At 36.4% G+C, this 17,976-nt stretch overlaps 1 protein-coding gene and 1 pseudogene across 1 annotated transcript; both read left to right on the plus strand.

Annotated features, from left to right (window-relative positions):
* Positions 1-314: 314 nt before the first annotated feature.
* Positions 315-5,523, plus strand: LOC123948603 (annotated as a pseudogene).
* Positions 5,524-15,666: 10,143 nt separating this feature from the next.
* On the plus strand, positions 15,667-16,605 carry LOC123949447 (olfactory receptor 5W2-like). Its single transcript, XM_046016886.1, has one exon. It carries the CDS (start codon positions 15,667-15,669, stop codon positions 16,603-16,605), a length of 939 nt encoding a protein of 312 aa, XP_045872842.1.
* Positions 16,606-17,976: the final 1,371 nt, after the last annotated feature.

Genomic DNA, 17,976 nt, shown 5'->3' on the forward strand with positions numbered 1-17,976 from the left:
TGGTTAGGAAAACTTGTTAAATCAAAACAACAATAATTCTCACAAATTGGGTATTGTGTAGCTCTTCTTAAAAGGAAGCAACTTTTGGGGCACCTGGGTGGCTCAGTGGGTTAAAGCTTCTGCCTTCGGCTCAGGTCATGATCCCAGCGTCCTGGGATCGAGCCCCGCATCGGGCTCTCTGCTCAGTGGAGAGCCTGCTTCCCTTCCTCTATCTCTCTGCCTGCCTCTCTGCCTCCTTGTGACCTCTGTCAAATATATAAATAAAATCTTTAAAAAAAAAAAAAGGAAGCAACTTTTGCTTGAACTCTGCAAACATGCTGTGTACTGGAAAAACAACGACAGCAAAATTGGGTCTGAATCTCTATGGTCAAGTCACGGTAATTGTGACCTTCAATAAGTCATTTTTCTTCCTTGAGCCTCAGTTTCCATTCTATCAAAAAAGGGTTTAAACTGAATAATCCTTATTGTGCATTCCAGATACCACATTCAGCACCCATACTGATATGATTCTATAAATGGATAATGCATAAAGCCACTTCTATCTTTGGGGAGATTTGAAATATAACAGATGGGTGGGACCACGTTACAATGCTGGGCCAATTTGACGTGAACTGTAATTCGCAATGATGACAGACAGATAGCACTGATTGCAAGAGCCCTCATACCATAAAGTAGACCCTTTTGACTAACTTTCAATTCTTCATTTTGACTTTAAGAGACTTTTATGAGATGATATAGTGAATATCCAACTTTCTTAGTCATGTTTACAGAATAGCTAAAATTAAAATGGCAGACAATATTATGTGAAATGCACACAGGATTCACTCATTGATAATGGGATCGTGGAAGCATAGGTTGGCATACTGCTTTGAAAAATTGTGTGGTAAAATTAGATAAAACTAAATTTTACACACACACACACACACACACGTTTCCTATTCCTGGTTTTATACCCAAGATAAATAAATGTGTATCTCTACTAGAAGACATATGCAAGAATTTTCACATCAATGTTATCAGGAATAGAAAAAGAGAAGATAACTGCCTATCCACGTTAAAGTAAACATCAATTGGATACTATATCTGTATAGAAGAATACTACACAACAGTGAGAGTGAAGAATGAATGTACTGGGTTACACAAGCATGTTGTTGAGTAACACAGTACATGAAACAGGCATCTACTTATGCATGGCTCAAAAAATATGAAACTAATGTGTTGTGATAAAAGGTAAGAAAGTAAGTACTCCTTGCGGATAAGAAACTAGTAACTTAGGAAGTAGCAAGTGGAAGGCTTTGGTCATTCCGGTCATGTTTTGTTTCTTGGTCAGTGTCCTGACTACGGGTTTTTTATTTTATTTTGTTTTCATTTATCCAATAGTATACTAATTATTTAAGTATTTTCTATACATGTTTTAAATATCAAACTGTTCCAAAAGCAGAGTCCCTTCACCATTAGATTGTAGGAGACATCAGAATTTTATTATTATAAGCTTTTATCTCCATTAAGGCCATGTAGACAATAAAGTTCAAAGTATACTTTATAAGATCCATGACATCAATTTCATAGACTATTTCAATGAACAACTATGACTTTTCTTATTAAAAATTGCTGTCTTTTTAATAAAGCAAGAATATATATATGAGAATATATATATATATATGTATATATATATATATAACCTCTAATATTGTTTTCAGCAACAAGGAGACTTAGGACACCTAGTTTTCCATGGTATCGTTGTCATTCACTGAACTTATTCCCAAAGCTCATCACTCAGCTGCGCAACTACTTTCTGAGGGAGGGATTTTATACATAGATAGTTATGTATATTGATTGCAATGGCACCAGGGAAGCCATTTAGATACAGTTTCTTTTCTCACTTTCTTGTCTCTGGTGTCTTACATTGCAGTGAAGTCATTTTCTTTCATTATTTAACAAACTCATCTTCAATTAAAAATAAATCCTTTGAGATGTTAATTATTCAATTTTTAATAATAATATAATTACTAAGGCTCAGATTTTAATGGAAAAGTTTAACAGGAAGTTAGACTAAATGGTCTATGAGGCAGTCAAGTTTAGGGAGGTAAATTTAGAGTCTATCTAAATAGAGCATAACCTAAAGAAGTTTGTTATCCCTTGAGACAGAGAAAATGAGTTTGGAAAGGAATCACATGAAGTGACCAAGGATAAATCTCATTCCTTTAATATGAAGCAGAGAAGTAAATAATGGTAATAAAGTTCTAGGGTACCACAAATGGTTTGGTGTCTTCAGCTGAATGGGTGGCAAATTGTTACAATTATGTAGTTTGAGCTTAACCTCAAGCATATCTCCTAAGGCAGAAGATACAGCATGTTTGAAAAGTAATAAATGAAAAGGCTGCTGAAATGTATCATGAAAAACCATTTCCCCCACATTAAGAACACTTTATTTTAGTGATTTTAACCTATGATGTGGTCTAGATTTATAGGAACCATGAAAAAACAGAATGTCCCTGTCTATTCCCTAGGGAGGACTCAGATGAAAAAATTACCTGGGCTATTTGTTCCCATACACTGGTTCTCCTTGTAACTTCTTAAGTTATCTTTTGAATACACAGATATGGCATTTACTTGATTCATTTGAAGGAAATCAATTAATTGAAGTAGGGCAGCACATAGAGCAGAAGACATTTCTGTATACTGCAGTCAACAGTGGGCTTTAATGACACATAGACCTGTGCTTATTGGTGAAGGAAAGGAACTTCCTTCCACCCTTCAAGTCTTCCCACTGAAGTAAGAGTAAAATTGACATGAAAGATTAATAGGAGTTAAAAAAAAAACAACACAAAATTTTATTATATGCTCAATATGGCCCAGTAATGAAATTGAGATCTAAAGAAATGATCAAGGCTTAGCAGATTTTATATTATTTATACAATCGAACAATAAATCTATAAGGATTTGGCAGTACAATATATACAATGGAGTATTATGCCTCCATCAGAAAGGATGAATACCCAACTTTTATATCAACATGGACAGGACTGGAGGACATTATGCTAAGTGAAATAACTCAAACAGAGAGAGCCAATTATCCTATGGTTTCACTTATTTGTGGTTTCACTTACTTGTGGAACACAAGGAATAACACAGAGGACATTAGGAGAAGGAAAGGATAAGTGACTTTGGGGAAATCGGAGGGGGAAGCAAAGCATGAGAGACTGTGGACTCTGAGAAACAAACTGAGGGTTTTGGAGGGGAAGGGGGGTGAGGGTTAGATAAGCCTGGTGGTGGGTATTATGGAGGGCATGTATTACATGGAGCACTGGGTGTGGTGCATAAACAATGAATTTTGGAACACTGAAAAAAAATTAAATTAAATTAAATTTAAAAAAAAGATTTGGCAGGACAAAGAAAACTGAACTTTGCAAGCTTCAATAAAGTAAGAAATTCTAAACAGGATTTGGTCTGTGGTAGTAAATTAGTAAGATATAACAAGGCTGTTTATGCAGGCTTCTAGGCTCTGAATTTCTTATAACTGGTGATAAGGATTTGTTTCTACCTCCTGGTACAAGGAGGGCACCTTTTGCATGGGAAATTTAGTTCCTGTTTTCAGGGGGACAGAGGAGAGTCAGAATATCCTCCTTGCACAGGCTGTCTCTTAAATAACGAATCAATATGTCATAGTGGCATATTTGGGGTGGCCTGCCATTGCCCCTATGTTAACATCCTGCAGTGATCCACATATTGGAAAGTATCACACAGAACATGGCTCCTACAGTCAGTACCCCCACCATTGCCACATTGCCCAACTTTAGGGCCATCTACATTACTTTTTTTTTTAATATAGTTGACACAATAGTACATTAGTTTCAGGTGTACAACATGGTGATTCGACAAGTCCATATTTTAATGCTATGTTCACCATAAGGGTAGCTACCATCTGTCACCATACAATGCCACTGTGGTACCATTGACTATATTCCCTATGCTGTAGCTTTCATCCCTGTGACTTATTCCATAACTGGAAGTCTGTATTTCTTACTCCCCTTCCTGTAGTTGCCCTCCTCTCCTCTGGCAGCCATCAGGTAAATATGGAATCTAAAAGAAAAACAAAGCAAACAAACAAAAAGCAGAATCAGACCTCTAAATACAGAGAACAAACTGATTGTTACGTTACTTTTTATATACTCTCTGGATTTGTGTAATATAACAACTCATTGAACAACAATAATAATGAAGTGTTCAGCTAAGGTAAAACTATATTTTGGCTAATTGAACATATAAATAAATAAATAAATAAATAAATAAATAAATAAATACATGATTTATAGAGTCTTCCAAAGATGGAGAATTGCTGAAAAGAGATAGTTCTCATAAGTAACTGATACGTTTCCTCTTTAATTTTAAAGTGTTAATTTCTACTATATATAAAGAAATGCATTTCTTAAAGAAAAAACTTTATCCAAAATAAATTTAGAGTAAATTAAAATAAATAAATAAATAAATAAAATGAATGTGACACTTGGGCAGTTTTCTGAGGTTAAAAAAGACAATTTACAGAAATAAATCATGTTCTATCTTAGAGATAATACTTTTTGGATATATCTGGAAAGGTCAAATTTTGAGCTATCATTTTCTTGATTATTTTTGTTAAACTTTACAAAAAGAATAAAGAAGATGGACAGGGAAACTATTTCTCTTGAGAATTACCAATAACTGGACCCCAAAGGGAACCCTTGTACGATGTCTCTAGGCACTTATTAATTTCCTGGCAGATCTTGGAATGTTCATTATAATTACAATGGATTACACACCAACACTTTGTCCTCAGCCACCTCTCCTTCTGTGATCTCTGCTGTAGCACACAACTGGACCCAAGATGCTGCTGGATGCATTTGCCAACATCAAATCAATTTCCATCACTGACTGTGCTCTGCAATTCTTCACCTTCTGTACTGCAGATTCTAAGTGTCTACTGCTCTGATGATGGTCTTTGACTGATACAAAGTCATTGGCTGCCCCTTGTGCTCCCTACTCATGGCCAGGATTTAGGTAGGAATTCCTGCTCATGGTAGGAATGTCAGATGCTTTGATACCCCTGACATTAATATTCCACTTATGTTTCCGTATGTCATGTGATTCATCTTTTCTTCTGTGATATCTCTCATCTCTTATTGTTGTCTTGCTTAGATACACAGGTCAAGGATTTCATTTCATTTTTACATTTTTGTCTTCATTGAACTGAGCACCATTTTAGGAGTTCTTGACTCTTAATATCTCGTCAGTCTTGAAGATCCACTCTGCTGAGAGGAGATTCAAAGTTTCTCCACTTACACCTCCCACCTAGGAGTTGTGGCAATCTTCTGGGGAGCAATGCTTTTCATATATTCCTGGCCAAATTCTTCCTTCTCCTTAGATTAAGACAAAATGAACTCTTTGTTTTATACTCATGTGAGTCCCATATTAAATTCTCTGATTTATAGCCTATGGAACAAGAATGTGAAAGAGATGATGGAAAAACTGAAAAATAAAATCTGATTTTAAGTAAGTAGTTATATAGTTTAAAAATATATATTTATATACATATACACACATATACTCTTCTGATTTCAGATCTTCTATTATATCACTATATTATACTATACTATTAAGTTGTCTTAAATACGTTAATTAATACAGTAAGTATTTTATTATGACACTATGATACCAATATTTGGGAGTTTCCTAAACATGGTATATTTTACTGTATGTCTCCATTTTAAATAATTCTCACTTAATATTTGGCACACTTTTCTGTCTTCATTTTAGTGTGCTAATTTTGCATTTATTGTTTATTTTATGTATTAATTTAATTATTATAAGAACTATAAGCGTTTAATTATATTGTTTATATTCCAATGAATTCAATAATGTAATATGAATAAATAAAATTAATTAAATAAAATTAATTAGTCTTAACAAATATCATGATAACCTCTAAATCTCCCTGAAGTGAAAAGGTAAGAAACTCTAAGTTCAAACAAAACACCTACCTGTAGAGTGTGGAGAAGAAATGATTCCTTGAAATTCTGTTTCAGATCTAAATGGTGAAGAGGGTACAATGGGGATGGGGAGAAAAAAAAGGAGTCCAGATGGAGAGGCTGGAATTACAGATCCTGAGGCAGATAGGACAATGTCTTCTTAGAGGTGATGTAATTGTAAGGAAACAAAATTTTCTCTTTCTTCCCTTCCTGGTTCTTGGCTGATCTAATAATTAAATTGATATAAGATAGATTAACAGGAGGAAAAAAATCAACTTTGCATGTGCAGGATCTCATAAAAATATAAAAATAAGAAGTGGCCAAATAAGGTATCTGTTACAATTTTTAGAAAAAGAAACAATACATTTGTGAAGAATTGACATGACAAAGAAGTTTGGTTTCCGTGTAGTAAATAAGTAAAGAAGTAACAGAATTTGTCTATTTAGACTTCTCAGCCATCAATTCCCTCTTTGGTGATGAGGAAGTCTGTCTCCTGGTGCAAAGAGAGCACCTTTCACATAGGAAATTTATTTCCTGCTTTCAGAAAGACAAAAGAGGCTCAGAGTGTCCTTCTTGCACCTGCTATTCCTTAAGAAACTTTGACTTAAAATAATCAGTGTCTGGGCACCTGGTTGGGTCAGTTTGTTAAGCATCTGACTCTAGCTTTCCACTCAGGTCATGATCTCAGGGTCGTGACATCAAGCTCCAAGACAGTTACATGCTCAACAGGGAGTCTGATTCTCTCCCTCTCCCTCTGTCCATACTCCCACCACTCCCTTTGTGCACACACACTCTTTCTCTTAAATGAAAAGACAAATCTTAAAAAAAACAACAACAAAAAAACAAAAACAAAACAACAACAACAAAACAATAACCAAAGTGGTATCTTTTGGGGTGGTGTATTTTGCCCCCCTTCAAAGTCCAACAAGAGAAGGATAAAAGCACAAAGTGGAAGGTCCTGATAAAGTACATCTTTGTGCTGAAATTTAACTCAGTCACTTCCACTTGGCTCTTCCTTCCCTCTGTCTTCTCCATCCTGGTTAAATGCTCCTCTTTGTGGTTTAAGGCATCACTGTACTTGTGGTTCAGTTGATTTGACCATTGTCTCCAATATAAAACGATAAATATTCTTTGCTGCAAAGTTGAGTATCATTCTTATCAATCCAGTTTCTTTATCATGTCTGGGGCACAAAATGGAAAAACACATAAATAATAAAAACTACATCCTTGATAACATTTTTGAATATTCATTAGCTATTTGTCAAAATGTAATTTAATGAAGTATAATGTGTGCCTTGTATATATGTATTTAATAGCTTATAAGAAAATGCATAAAAAGGGTTGTAGATACTAAAGTAATAAACTTATAAATATACTTATACTAATTACATGGGAAGTAAAAAAAAAATCATCTGTGTACTTTCTGATGTGCTCGTCTTCATTTGGCTCTGCTCAAGTTTTCTGATGTCAACCACTGGAAGCAACTTTTTGAGAAAACATGGATATGGACCACGGAAGACTCAATGACATTCTTAAGTATCTATCACATAATACCCCTTAAGTAATTATAATTGTCCTTGATGAAAGAATTTCAGAAAGAATTTCAGTATCAAACCTCAAAAGGCTCCTCTGCTTTTGAAGGTGACATTTGTGGAAAACTATGACAGATTGCGGGAAAAATATGGTGATGAAAAAAAAATCTATGGGAATTTTTTTTTTTTTTTTGAAAAAAGTTTTAAGAGTTTCCACTTGTACCATATTTTCCCAATTTATCAATACTCTTTTGTTAATCTTTCTTATGGGAAGCAACATAGCAAAAGCCATTCTTTTTAAAATGTATTAAAGTCTAAAACCAGTGGATCAGAGGCTTCTAATTCAGGAGTTATAAATATGCTATCATTCTTCCATATGACATATGACATATGTAATATCATGTAAAGACTGATCTGATCTGCATATTGGCCTCTTGAATCACATCTAATGAGTCTGAACTGACGAGAAGGAAATCATAAACCAATTAAATGAGATATCTTAGACTCAACGAATGTATGTCTAAAAATGGAAGAAACCAACTTAATTAACTGTAGGCTTCATCTTCCTGATTTATGTAATTAGAGAGTAAAAAATCACTCACTAGGAATGTTGACTAGTAGACTCATGACTTAAATAGGAACTTGGGGCAGATGGCCTGAACTAACCCTTCCATATGGGGTTCTACAGAAATAGGAAAAAAAACAACAACAACAACAAAAAACATTAAAAGGCTTTGGTCTATTCTGGCTCATTTACTTCCTTCCTTACCAGTTCACTTCCATTCTCTGTGTGGCTACATCACAGGGTTCTCACACAGTCATCAGGGACAGAGAATAATTTTCCAATATTATGTTATAAATGACTATGGATATAATAGGCATGTTTGTGTCTGGACTCCTTTCCTTCAGCCTTGCACTGAAATCCCTAAGGATAAAAATGACATACTGATGGTAGATTTGGGCATTTGTACCACCTAGTGAGCAGATAGAGGCATACTAATGATAGACTGTCTAGCACTACGTGTTAGAATACAACAGAGGTAAAAACTCAATAACTCAAAGCTGTGTGGAAGCCAGAGACAGCAACTCTAAGCCTCTTTGGACAGTCCTCTCCAGAAATATGCTGTGAACCTGGCACTGAATACAACTTGAAGTCACTGTGGTATTTAACAACTCGCTCTTCCTCACTAGAACTCACACCCACTCTGTAAAAGAGGATCCCTCACTAGATTATCTCTAAGACCCTTTCCACTTGCCATAATCCATCGCCCTATGCCTGTGATTCTACTGCTGTGTAAACATATCCCCACTATTGGAAATGTTAAAATAAAGGTAAGCAAACAAGCCAAACAAGTGGCTTCCTCTTCATACAAAAGAATGGCATTGTATCTCGAGGCTGATTGGACCTAATGGTATGATATTGGCTAGAAGCGGTAGAAGGCTGAGTCCTTGTAAACACAGCTTCTTTCCTGACCTCCTATCCGCTTTGAGGATCTAACAGACTCTTCACGGAAATGGTGGTACAACATTACTAGTATTCAGGTAGATAAAAATTAAAACCGCGGGCCTGTACCTTGACCCGCCTAAAGAAGGGCCAAAATGAAAATGATTCACAATATTAACATCAAGTACTTGTGTAGAGGTGGGACAATTTTTCCTCTCACACACTGGTAGCAGAGATCAGAATTGAGCCACAACCTTGGAAAACTGTGTGGCAGGATCTGCTATAGTTGGCCCCAATATTCCATCCCTACCTCGACATCCAATACAAATGCGTGACTATGGACATTCAAACCTTGTACAAAAATGATGGTAGTAGCATTATTTGGAAATGGACAATAGCATAGGGTATGCTTGTCCATTGAGATACCACACAGTGAAGAAAGTTAGTAAGTTACCATCAGGTACAACAACATAACGGAATCATATGCGTAACAAGGAGTGTAAGACGTACAAGGTTACAAACCAAATGATTTCACTTCAATATATTAAAGAAACATACTGAACTATCATACTGGACATCAGTTTGTGTTAGGGCTCATAGTCTCGGAAATGCTCTCATGTTCGTGTTTTGTTTTAGGTAATGTGTGCAGAGATTTTTATTCCTGAAAAGTCACTAGTTTTTTGTTTTATGTTTTTTGTTTTTTTAATAATAAACACACACAACTTCAAAATTAATTCTAAAATTAAAGATATTTACTCTCAGGCTATAGACAGCTGGAGAATTTCATACAAATTTTTAAAATCTCCAGTTTATTTTATAGAATGTTTTCAAGATATTTCTGTAAAATTAATAAAGCATTTCTAACTGTTAGAAATACTTCATTAGTTACCCTATATGTTCCTAAAAATGGGTTGCTTGCTTATAAAATAGAGATGTTAGCAATGAACAACTCCTGATTTTCTCATTTCCTATAACAGGAAGATTTAGTAAACTTGGTATCAGTATCATGCACAGAACTTGGTACCAGTTCATGCAGAGAACTTATTCACAACAGCCCATGACTCAGGGCCAGAAAACTATTATTTGAAGGAAGGCTTTTTGTTTTGTTTTGTTTTGTTTTTGAGAGAGAGGACACACATGGGAGGTGGGTGGCAGAGGGAGAGGGAGAGAGAGAATCTTAACCAGGTTGCATGCCAAGCACAGAGCTCTAAGCAGGGCTCGATCTCCTGACGACAAGATCACGACCTGAGCTAAAATCAAAGGTCCAATATTCAAATGACTGAACCACCCAGGTGCCCTTGAAGGAGGGCTTCTTTTTTTTCTTTAAGATTTTATTTATTTATTACACAGAGAGAGACATTGAGAGAAGGAACACAAGCAGAGGGAGAGGGAGAAGGAGAAGCAGGCTTCCCGCCAAAGCAGGGAGCCCAGTGCGGGATTTGATCCCAGAACCCTGAGACCATGACCTGAGCCAAAGGCAGATGCTTAATGACTGAGCCATCCAGGCTTCCCGGGGAAGGTGTTTATAAGTAGACAGTTCCTATGTAGTGCTATGTTTAGGGATACCAGTGATACCAAGGGAGTTCCTTAGTTATAGACTTTTTCCCACTTGTCTGTCTCTGACTTCTTAAATTTTCCCTTTAGCCTTTCCCCTCATAATTAAAGAAAGCTGTTCTCTATTAACAAACAAATTCCTTCGGGAATTAATTTAGATTATCCAATTTTGTGCAGTGTATTGCAGCACACATTCCAGTTCTAATGGGGACCAGGATGACTACATAATCTGGAGGGCGACCATGTTTATGAAGTTCAAATCTGGCTCCCCTATGAACCAAGGGTGGCCTAAGGAGATTTGACCTCCCTGCAGACAGGGAAGCACCTGTGGGAAAAAAAAAATGAATATGGAAAGGAATCAGAAGTTGATAGAGGATGGCTGCTCCTCCTTCAAATAAGAGAGATAGAGAACAGTAGGAAAGCTCTCACTTTCTTGAGTTCATATGATGGCTCATTGATTGTCTCAGCAGTTTTTCCCAGAGGAGTACATTTGGTATTTGACATTTTGATTATCACACAAAGAATAACAGTACATTTAGGAAAAATACATTAACCATTGCCACGAAAATCACTTTTCCAAAAATTAAAAGTATAGTCATCTCTTTGACTTTTGCTTGAAGGGTAATCCAGTTTTATAGAAAGTAACAGGAAATTCTGTAACAACAGAGACGAACAAGCGAAAAAAAAAAAAGTGCAAAATCTATGACTATTGACTCCAGGTGACGTTTCAGGAGAAATATGAAAATACCTGAAGCATTGGGATGCACAAACTGGTAGATGCCCCATGAACCCCACTTTTTTTGTGGTTTGTCTACACAAAGTTTGCATTTACAGGTTTGGGGCAATTAAATTACCTGCCTCAAAATATATGTGATATTTTTACCTTTTTTTGTAGTATTAATCAAGATTAGGCACTTAAGGGGCACCTGGGTGGCTCAGAGGGTTAAAGCCTCTGCCTTCGGCTTAGGTCATGATCCTGAGGTCCTTGGATAGAGCCCTGCATCAGGTGCTCTGCTCAGCAGGAAGCCTGCTTCTGTTTCCCCCTCTCTCTCTGCCTGCCTCTCTGCCTACTTGTGATCTTTGTCTGTCAAATAAATAAATAAAATCTTAAAAAAAAAGACTAGGCATTTAAAGAATACATAGCAATGTGTGCTTGTAAGTGCGTAGCAATGATTCACACACATGACAAACTATGAGTCCGAAAACAGACAATACAGGGATTGTTCCCCTGAACTTCGAGGTTGCACAAACTCAAGGAAATAAAATTTCTTTCCTATTTGATTCATGGAATTGTGCAAAGCAGGGGGCTTTCAAATCACTTTTTCTTCACAACAACATCACTAATGTTCAAGTACCCAGTTAATATAATTAAATTGGATTCCCTCCCATGTGGTAACACTTCTGCCCTCCATTGTCATTGGGGTCCCACCTTGGTGAAGTGGACTGAGTCTTCTCTCATCTATTAGAAATCGGGGGAGTCTTTGGGAAATTCGTGAATTTTTGAATGTCATTTCAACACAAACACACTATCACATTCTGCTGGGGGGTTTGGAGTGCTAGCTTTTTAAGACAAAATTTGTTTCACTGCAATATATGCAGGAATCTCTCTTGAACATTTTCTGTAGATTCAATGAAACTTAGTATCAGTGAGACTCTAGAACCTGACTTATTACTTCTCATTTCAATTTCTGTATCATGTTATGATGTGGTTAGAGACAAGCCAGGACATGTGGTACATATGAAATGCATCATAATATGTGCCTAGAATTAGACAACATAAAACTTCTGACTATGGTTAAAAAGGCCAAGAATGCCTTTTATAAAGGTCAATCTCTGTGCTCTTAAAAAATCATTCACAGAGGGGTGCCTGGGTGGCTCAATGGGTTAAGCTGCTGCCTTTGGCTCAGGTCATGATCTCAGGGTCCTGGGATCGAGTCCCGCATCGAGCTCTCTGCTCAGCAGGGAGCTGCTTCCTTCTCTCACTCTCTCTCTCTCTGCCTCCCTCTCTATCTACTTGTGATCTCTCTCTGTCAAATAAATAAATAAAATCTTTAAAAAAAAATCATTCACAGAATTTATTTTTAAAAATATGTGGATATATGAGTCGCCTGGGTGGCTCAGTGGGTTAAAGCCTCTGCCTTTGGCTCAGGTCATGATCCTGACGTCCTGAAATCCAGCCCGGCATAGGGCTCTCTGCTCAGCAGGGAGCCTGCTTCTGCTTCTACCTCTCTCTCTGCCTGCTTCTCTGCCTACTTGTGATCTCTGTCTGTCAAATAAATAAATAAAATCTTTTTTTCTTTTTTTTAAAAGTAGATATAGTGGTGTCTGGGTGGTTCAGTAGGTTAAGTGTCTGCTTTCATCTCAGGTCATGAACCCAAGGTCCTGGGATCTAGCCCCGCATGCATCAGGCTCTCTGCTCAGCGAGGGGTCTGTTTCTCCTTCTCCCTCTGCCCTTCTTCACTGCTCCTCCATGTGCTCTCTCTTAAATAAATAAAGAAAATCTTAAAAAAATAAGAATATATAGATATGATAAATTATATTTGCATAATTTTATTCATATCAAAGTTTTCATGATATGTAGAATTACATATAAATCAAGTGGTCATTTGATAGAGGATATATAGAATAAATTAATGTACATTAATACACTGGAATCCATGGCCTGTATTCATCATATTTATTTATATATATGATGTTTACATCATGACATCACTTATTTAAAAAATAAAAATTCAGTAATACAGACAACAAAATACAGTTATCAATAGGCAATGTGATATTGGTCAGTTTTTTTTGTTTTTGTTTTTTTTTTTTTTTGCTGTTTCCAGAAAATTCTACATGGTGAATGAATTTAATGGGAACAAGTTTGTGTATCTGTGTAAGTAGCTGGACATGAATGGGTGTGTATTTGTTTTGTAAATTATGAAATTATCACAAATATCAATTCTAGTATAGTATAGGGATTGGGGAATTAGAAATAAGGAATGCTTGTTGAATGGGGTCGTTTTGCTATTCCTAAAATAGATATAATTTTAAGTGGTAAGGTAGAGAAGGACACATTTTTTTAATGGTCTGTATTTCTTATTCTATCACCTTACCCCTATGAAATATCAGAAAACAAACCACTATGGTATAAGCTATCTCGCTTATTCCCATGAGACCCAGTGTTGAGCACCAGGGACCAGACTCAGAGATGATTATATAATCCAGGTCAGTCAGGAGACAATGCTGAAGCCTCCTACAGGCAGAACTGCATGGAACGGAGGTCAGTAATTCCGGGGCAGGTACTAACATTTTTTGCTGTTTTTCTCATTTATACCCCAGATTTTTTTAAACCCTTTTTTAACTGAAAACATGATATAAAACCAAAGAAGTGTCTGCTATATTATACAAACTTTCATTTCAATTACTTTTATGAATCTACTTATTTAAAATAAATATACACTTAGAAAGCAGGGAAAACACAGGAAGCAAGTATGGATTGTACAGATGTCACCTATTTTTTATTGTTTTTCATGACTTGTATTTTTATATATTCTAAAATTTTTTTTTCTTAAAATTTTTAAGAAAACATTTTTAAAAATATGTTTCTACAGAGACTGATATTTAAATGAGCTTAAGCTAAGGGTTTGGAGATCTGTCCCTTGATCACTAGATCATTATTCAGATATTTTTTTAATCTCCTCTTCATCTAACTTCATCTCCACTTTTCTTAAATTCTCAGAAACAGAGGAGGACTTGTATGATATTACATAAAATATAATTGGTTTGGATAAAATAAAACAGTAGAACCTATAATTCAAGTAACCATTTTTTTTAAACAAAGGGAGGTAGATTTCAAAGATATTTAAAAGTAGATGTGATAAAATAAAATAAATAAAAAAATAAAACAATATTAAAAAGTCTGGAAATTTGGAAAAGGTGCAGTTCAAATTTGAAGCACTCTGGAGTTTAGGATTGTGGACATGAGTACTTCTAACATGCCTCTTATAGATCTGAACTATTGGTGAATAGACCATCAAAATTCTAGTAAATTGGGGCAGAGAGACTCACACAGTAAACCACACTCCCTTGTTTGCTGCTCTGTCACCTGCTACCAGAATCCCTATGATTAGAGCCCAGATGTTCGTCATAATCTCCCCCAAGCAAGAGCAGGTGTCTGAAGGGAGCCTGGTTAGTCCTGGCAATTTCCTATCTGCCCATTGTAGAGTGTGACTCCTGGACACCTTCCAACTTGCTCCTCAGCAACCACACCCTCCCTGCTCCAGTGGGTCCTGAACCTCAGACTGGCTCTATTTAATGAGACTGGAAAGGACATGGGGTGGGTGGGGAAGTGGAAGCATGTTGTCTGAAGGAATTCTTCATATGGTCCACTATTTTGGATTTTGGGGGAAAACAAAAGAATGTATTTATTACTGAATGCCTATTCCATATATTCATAACTGAGTGCCTCTCAGTTATGCTTCTCTATAATAGAATATAATGATATTTCTACTAGATGTAAAAAAAAAAAAATGCCTTGCTGAACACATGGTAACCTGGCCAAATAATCATAAGAACTACGGCCTCAAACAATGAGGACATTAATTTCCTTATAGAAGAAACAATTAGCAAAACTTTTCGTAAATGCAACATATGTTGGTATGCAAATAGCATGCTTTAATTTTTTTTTAAATTTTATTTATTTATTTGACAGATAGAGATCACAAGTAGGCAGAGAGGCAGGCAGAGAGAGAGAGGAGGAGGAAGCAGGCTCCCTGCTTAGCAGAGAGCCTGATGTGGGGCTCTATCCCAGGACCCTGGGATCATGAGCCGAGCCAAAGGCAGAAGCTTTAACCCGTTGAGCCACCCAGGTGCCCCAAATAGCATGCTTTAATTTGGATGAAATTGTGTTACAAATTCTGTACAATGATGTACAGATGTAGGAAATATTATTATCAAATCATTTATATTGATTTGGGTATATTTCCAGGACAGTCTGGTTCACCTAAACAGTCCTGACATTGCTTGTCTCTCTTTCTAAATGCAGAAAAATAGAGAGAACCAGCAGTTTAACTACTAAGAGAGTAAGATGATGTTAATCCTGGTTTTGTTTCCTTCTCTCACAAGCAGGGATTCCCAGATCTGAGAGATGGCTGTTGAGAACTGCACCGTGATTACTGACTTCCTACTCCTAGGACTCTCTGGCAGAAAGGATGTGCAACAGGGGCTCTTTGTGCTCTTTCTGCTGGTTTATGGCATAACCATAATTGCCAATCTAGGGATGATCCTGCTGATCAAGCTTGACTCCAGGCTCCACACACCCATGTATTATTTCCTGAGCAATCTGTCTTTCTGCGATGTCTGCTACTCCTCCACTGTCTCTCCCAAGATGCTAGTTGACTTCTTATCTGAGCAAAAGAGGATTCCATATAATTTATGTGCAATTCAGATGTATTTTTTTGGGGTCTTTGCAGATGTGGAATGTCTTATGTTGGCTGTCATGGCTTATGACCGGTATGTCGCCATTTGTAATCCACTTCTTTACACAATCGCCATGTCTAGGAAAATCTGCATCCAGCTGGTGTCCCTTGCCTACTGTGTGGGCTTAGTGGATTCGGCCATCCACACCTGCTGCACATTCCGACTGTCATTCTGCAATTCCAAAATCATCAACCACTTTTTCTGTGACATCCCACCCTTGCTAGCCCTCTCCTCTTCAGATACATCCATCAATGAGATAGTGATGTTCACTTTCATTGGTTGTGTAGTGGGGTGCAGCATCATTACCGTTCTCCTCTCCTATAGCTACATTATTGCTACCATCCTTAGAATGAACTCAGCTGAGGGGAGACGCAAAGCCTTCTCTACATGTGCCTCCCACTTGACTGCAGTGGCTATATTTCATGGCACACTCCTGTTCATGTATTTCCGACCCAGCTCCAGTTACTCTATGGACACAGACAAAATGTCCTCTGTCTTCTACACGGTGGTCATTCCTATGTTAAACCCACTCATCTACAGCTTAAGGAATAAGGATGTGAAAGGTGCCATGAAAAAAGCAATCAGCACCAAATTATGTTCTGAGTGAAGTTGTATTTTTCACCCAATGGTAATTATTTAAAGATTTTGTGAACTGAAGCTGAGGTCTTTTGACATATGTTCCTATAGTTTCACAAACACAACCTTCTAGATGCTTCCAATTATTTGTCATTGAACCTAACTTGAGAGTGAGAAGTCATTATTGATCTTGGTCTTATTTTCCAGCTAAGAAAAAGTAATACCAGGTTCAATTGCTGGTTTGCAAAAAATATCTTTTATATACTTGTCTTCTCTGTTCAAGGTTCCATAAACACAATGCCCTTTCCAGTATTGTTCACTAATATTTCTACTTTATGATTTACAAAGCTCAGGTCCAAATGTCATTTAAAATATTCATTAAATAAAGGCGTTAGTGTCCCCTTCAAAACTGATGCAAAGGAGCCTTTGCAAATTAACAATTGCTCTAGACTTATATTCTACCCCAGAGTGCACACCAGCCTGTGGATTTCCCTTCCTGACCTCACTCTGGAGAACAGATATCGTGCTATTGACACCTGTACAGATGCTGCACAGAGAAAGTTGGGACCCGCACCTTGAATGAAGGCCGCTGGAAAGACAACTCAGTCTCCCTTGATGTGTTCATAGCGATACACGAATAAAATTTTAAAAATTGTCTAATTGATACAGTTCAAGTTGAAAGGAAAATTTATTGACTCTAATATGTTCAATGAGAAAAAGCAAAGAACAAAGTAATATCTATATAGAATTTTATTTGTAATAAGTGGATCTCTGTGCACCTGTGAAATAAACACAATTTTAATAATGGTCATCACTGAGTAGTTGGATGTTAGGTAATCTTGTATTTTTTTCTGTAAACTTAATTGCATATGTTGTTTGCACTGTCATCAACTAACAACTAATCCATTTATGAAAAACATAACAAGAGGTTCTTAAGAGTATTCTTTTTATTTTAGGTCATTGTCAAGAAGGGAACAATAAGGGGCATTTTTTTCTGGTTCCAGGAGCAGAGAGCAATGGTAGTACAAGGTTTTTCATTTAAATCTTCTTCCCTATTTTTATACATTCCTTTAGTGTATAAAATGGGCTAAGTGTACTTCAGAATATCATAAGAATTAAATAACACATTTAAATGGTGTAATATTGAGCAAGTTATTAGCCTTTCATGACTGATTGAACAGAATTTTAAGACAAATCAAACTATATCATTATCTATTGAGTATTTTACTTTAAAATCTCAATTTATTTGTTGTTCATAGAATATATCATTTATCAGGACCTCTCCATCACTGTCCAAATCTCTTCCCATCACAATGTACTTTGTTGAAATTGTATTAAATATATTCCTATCTGTAAAGATTAAACCTATCCATGTTATAGAAAATTGGATTTACTGGCCAGC

This window comes from Meles meles, chromosome 8 (assembly GCF_922984935.1).
Source record: "Meles meles chromosome 8, mMelMel3.1 paternal haplotype, whole genome shotgun sequence".
Taxonomy (NCBI): Eukaryota; Metazoa; Chordata; class Mammalia; order Carnivora; family Mustelidae; genus Meles; species Meles meles.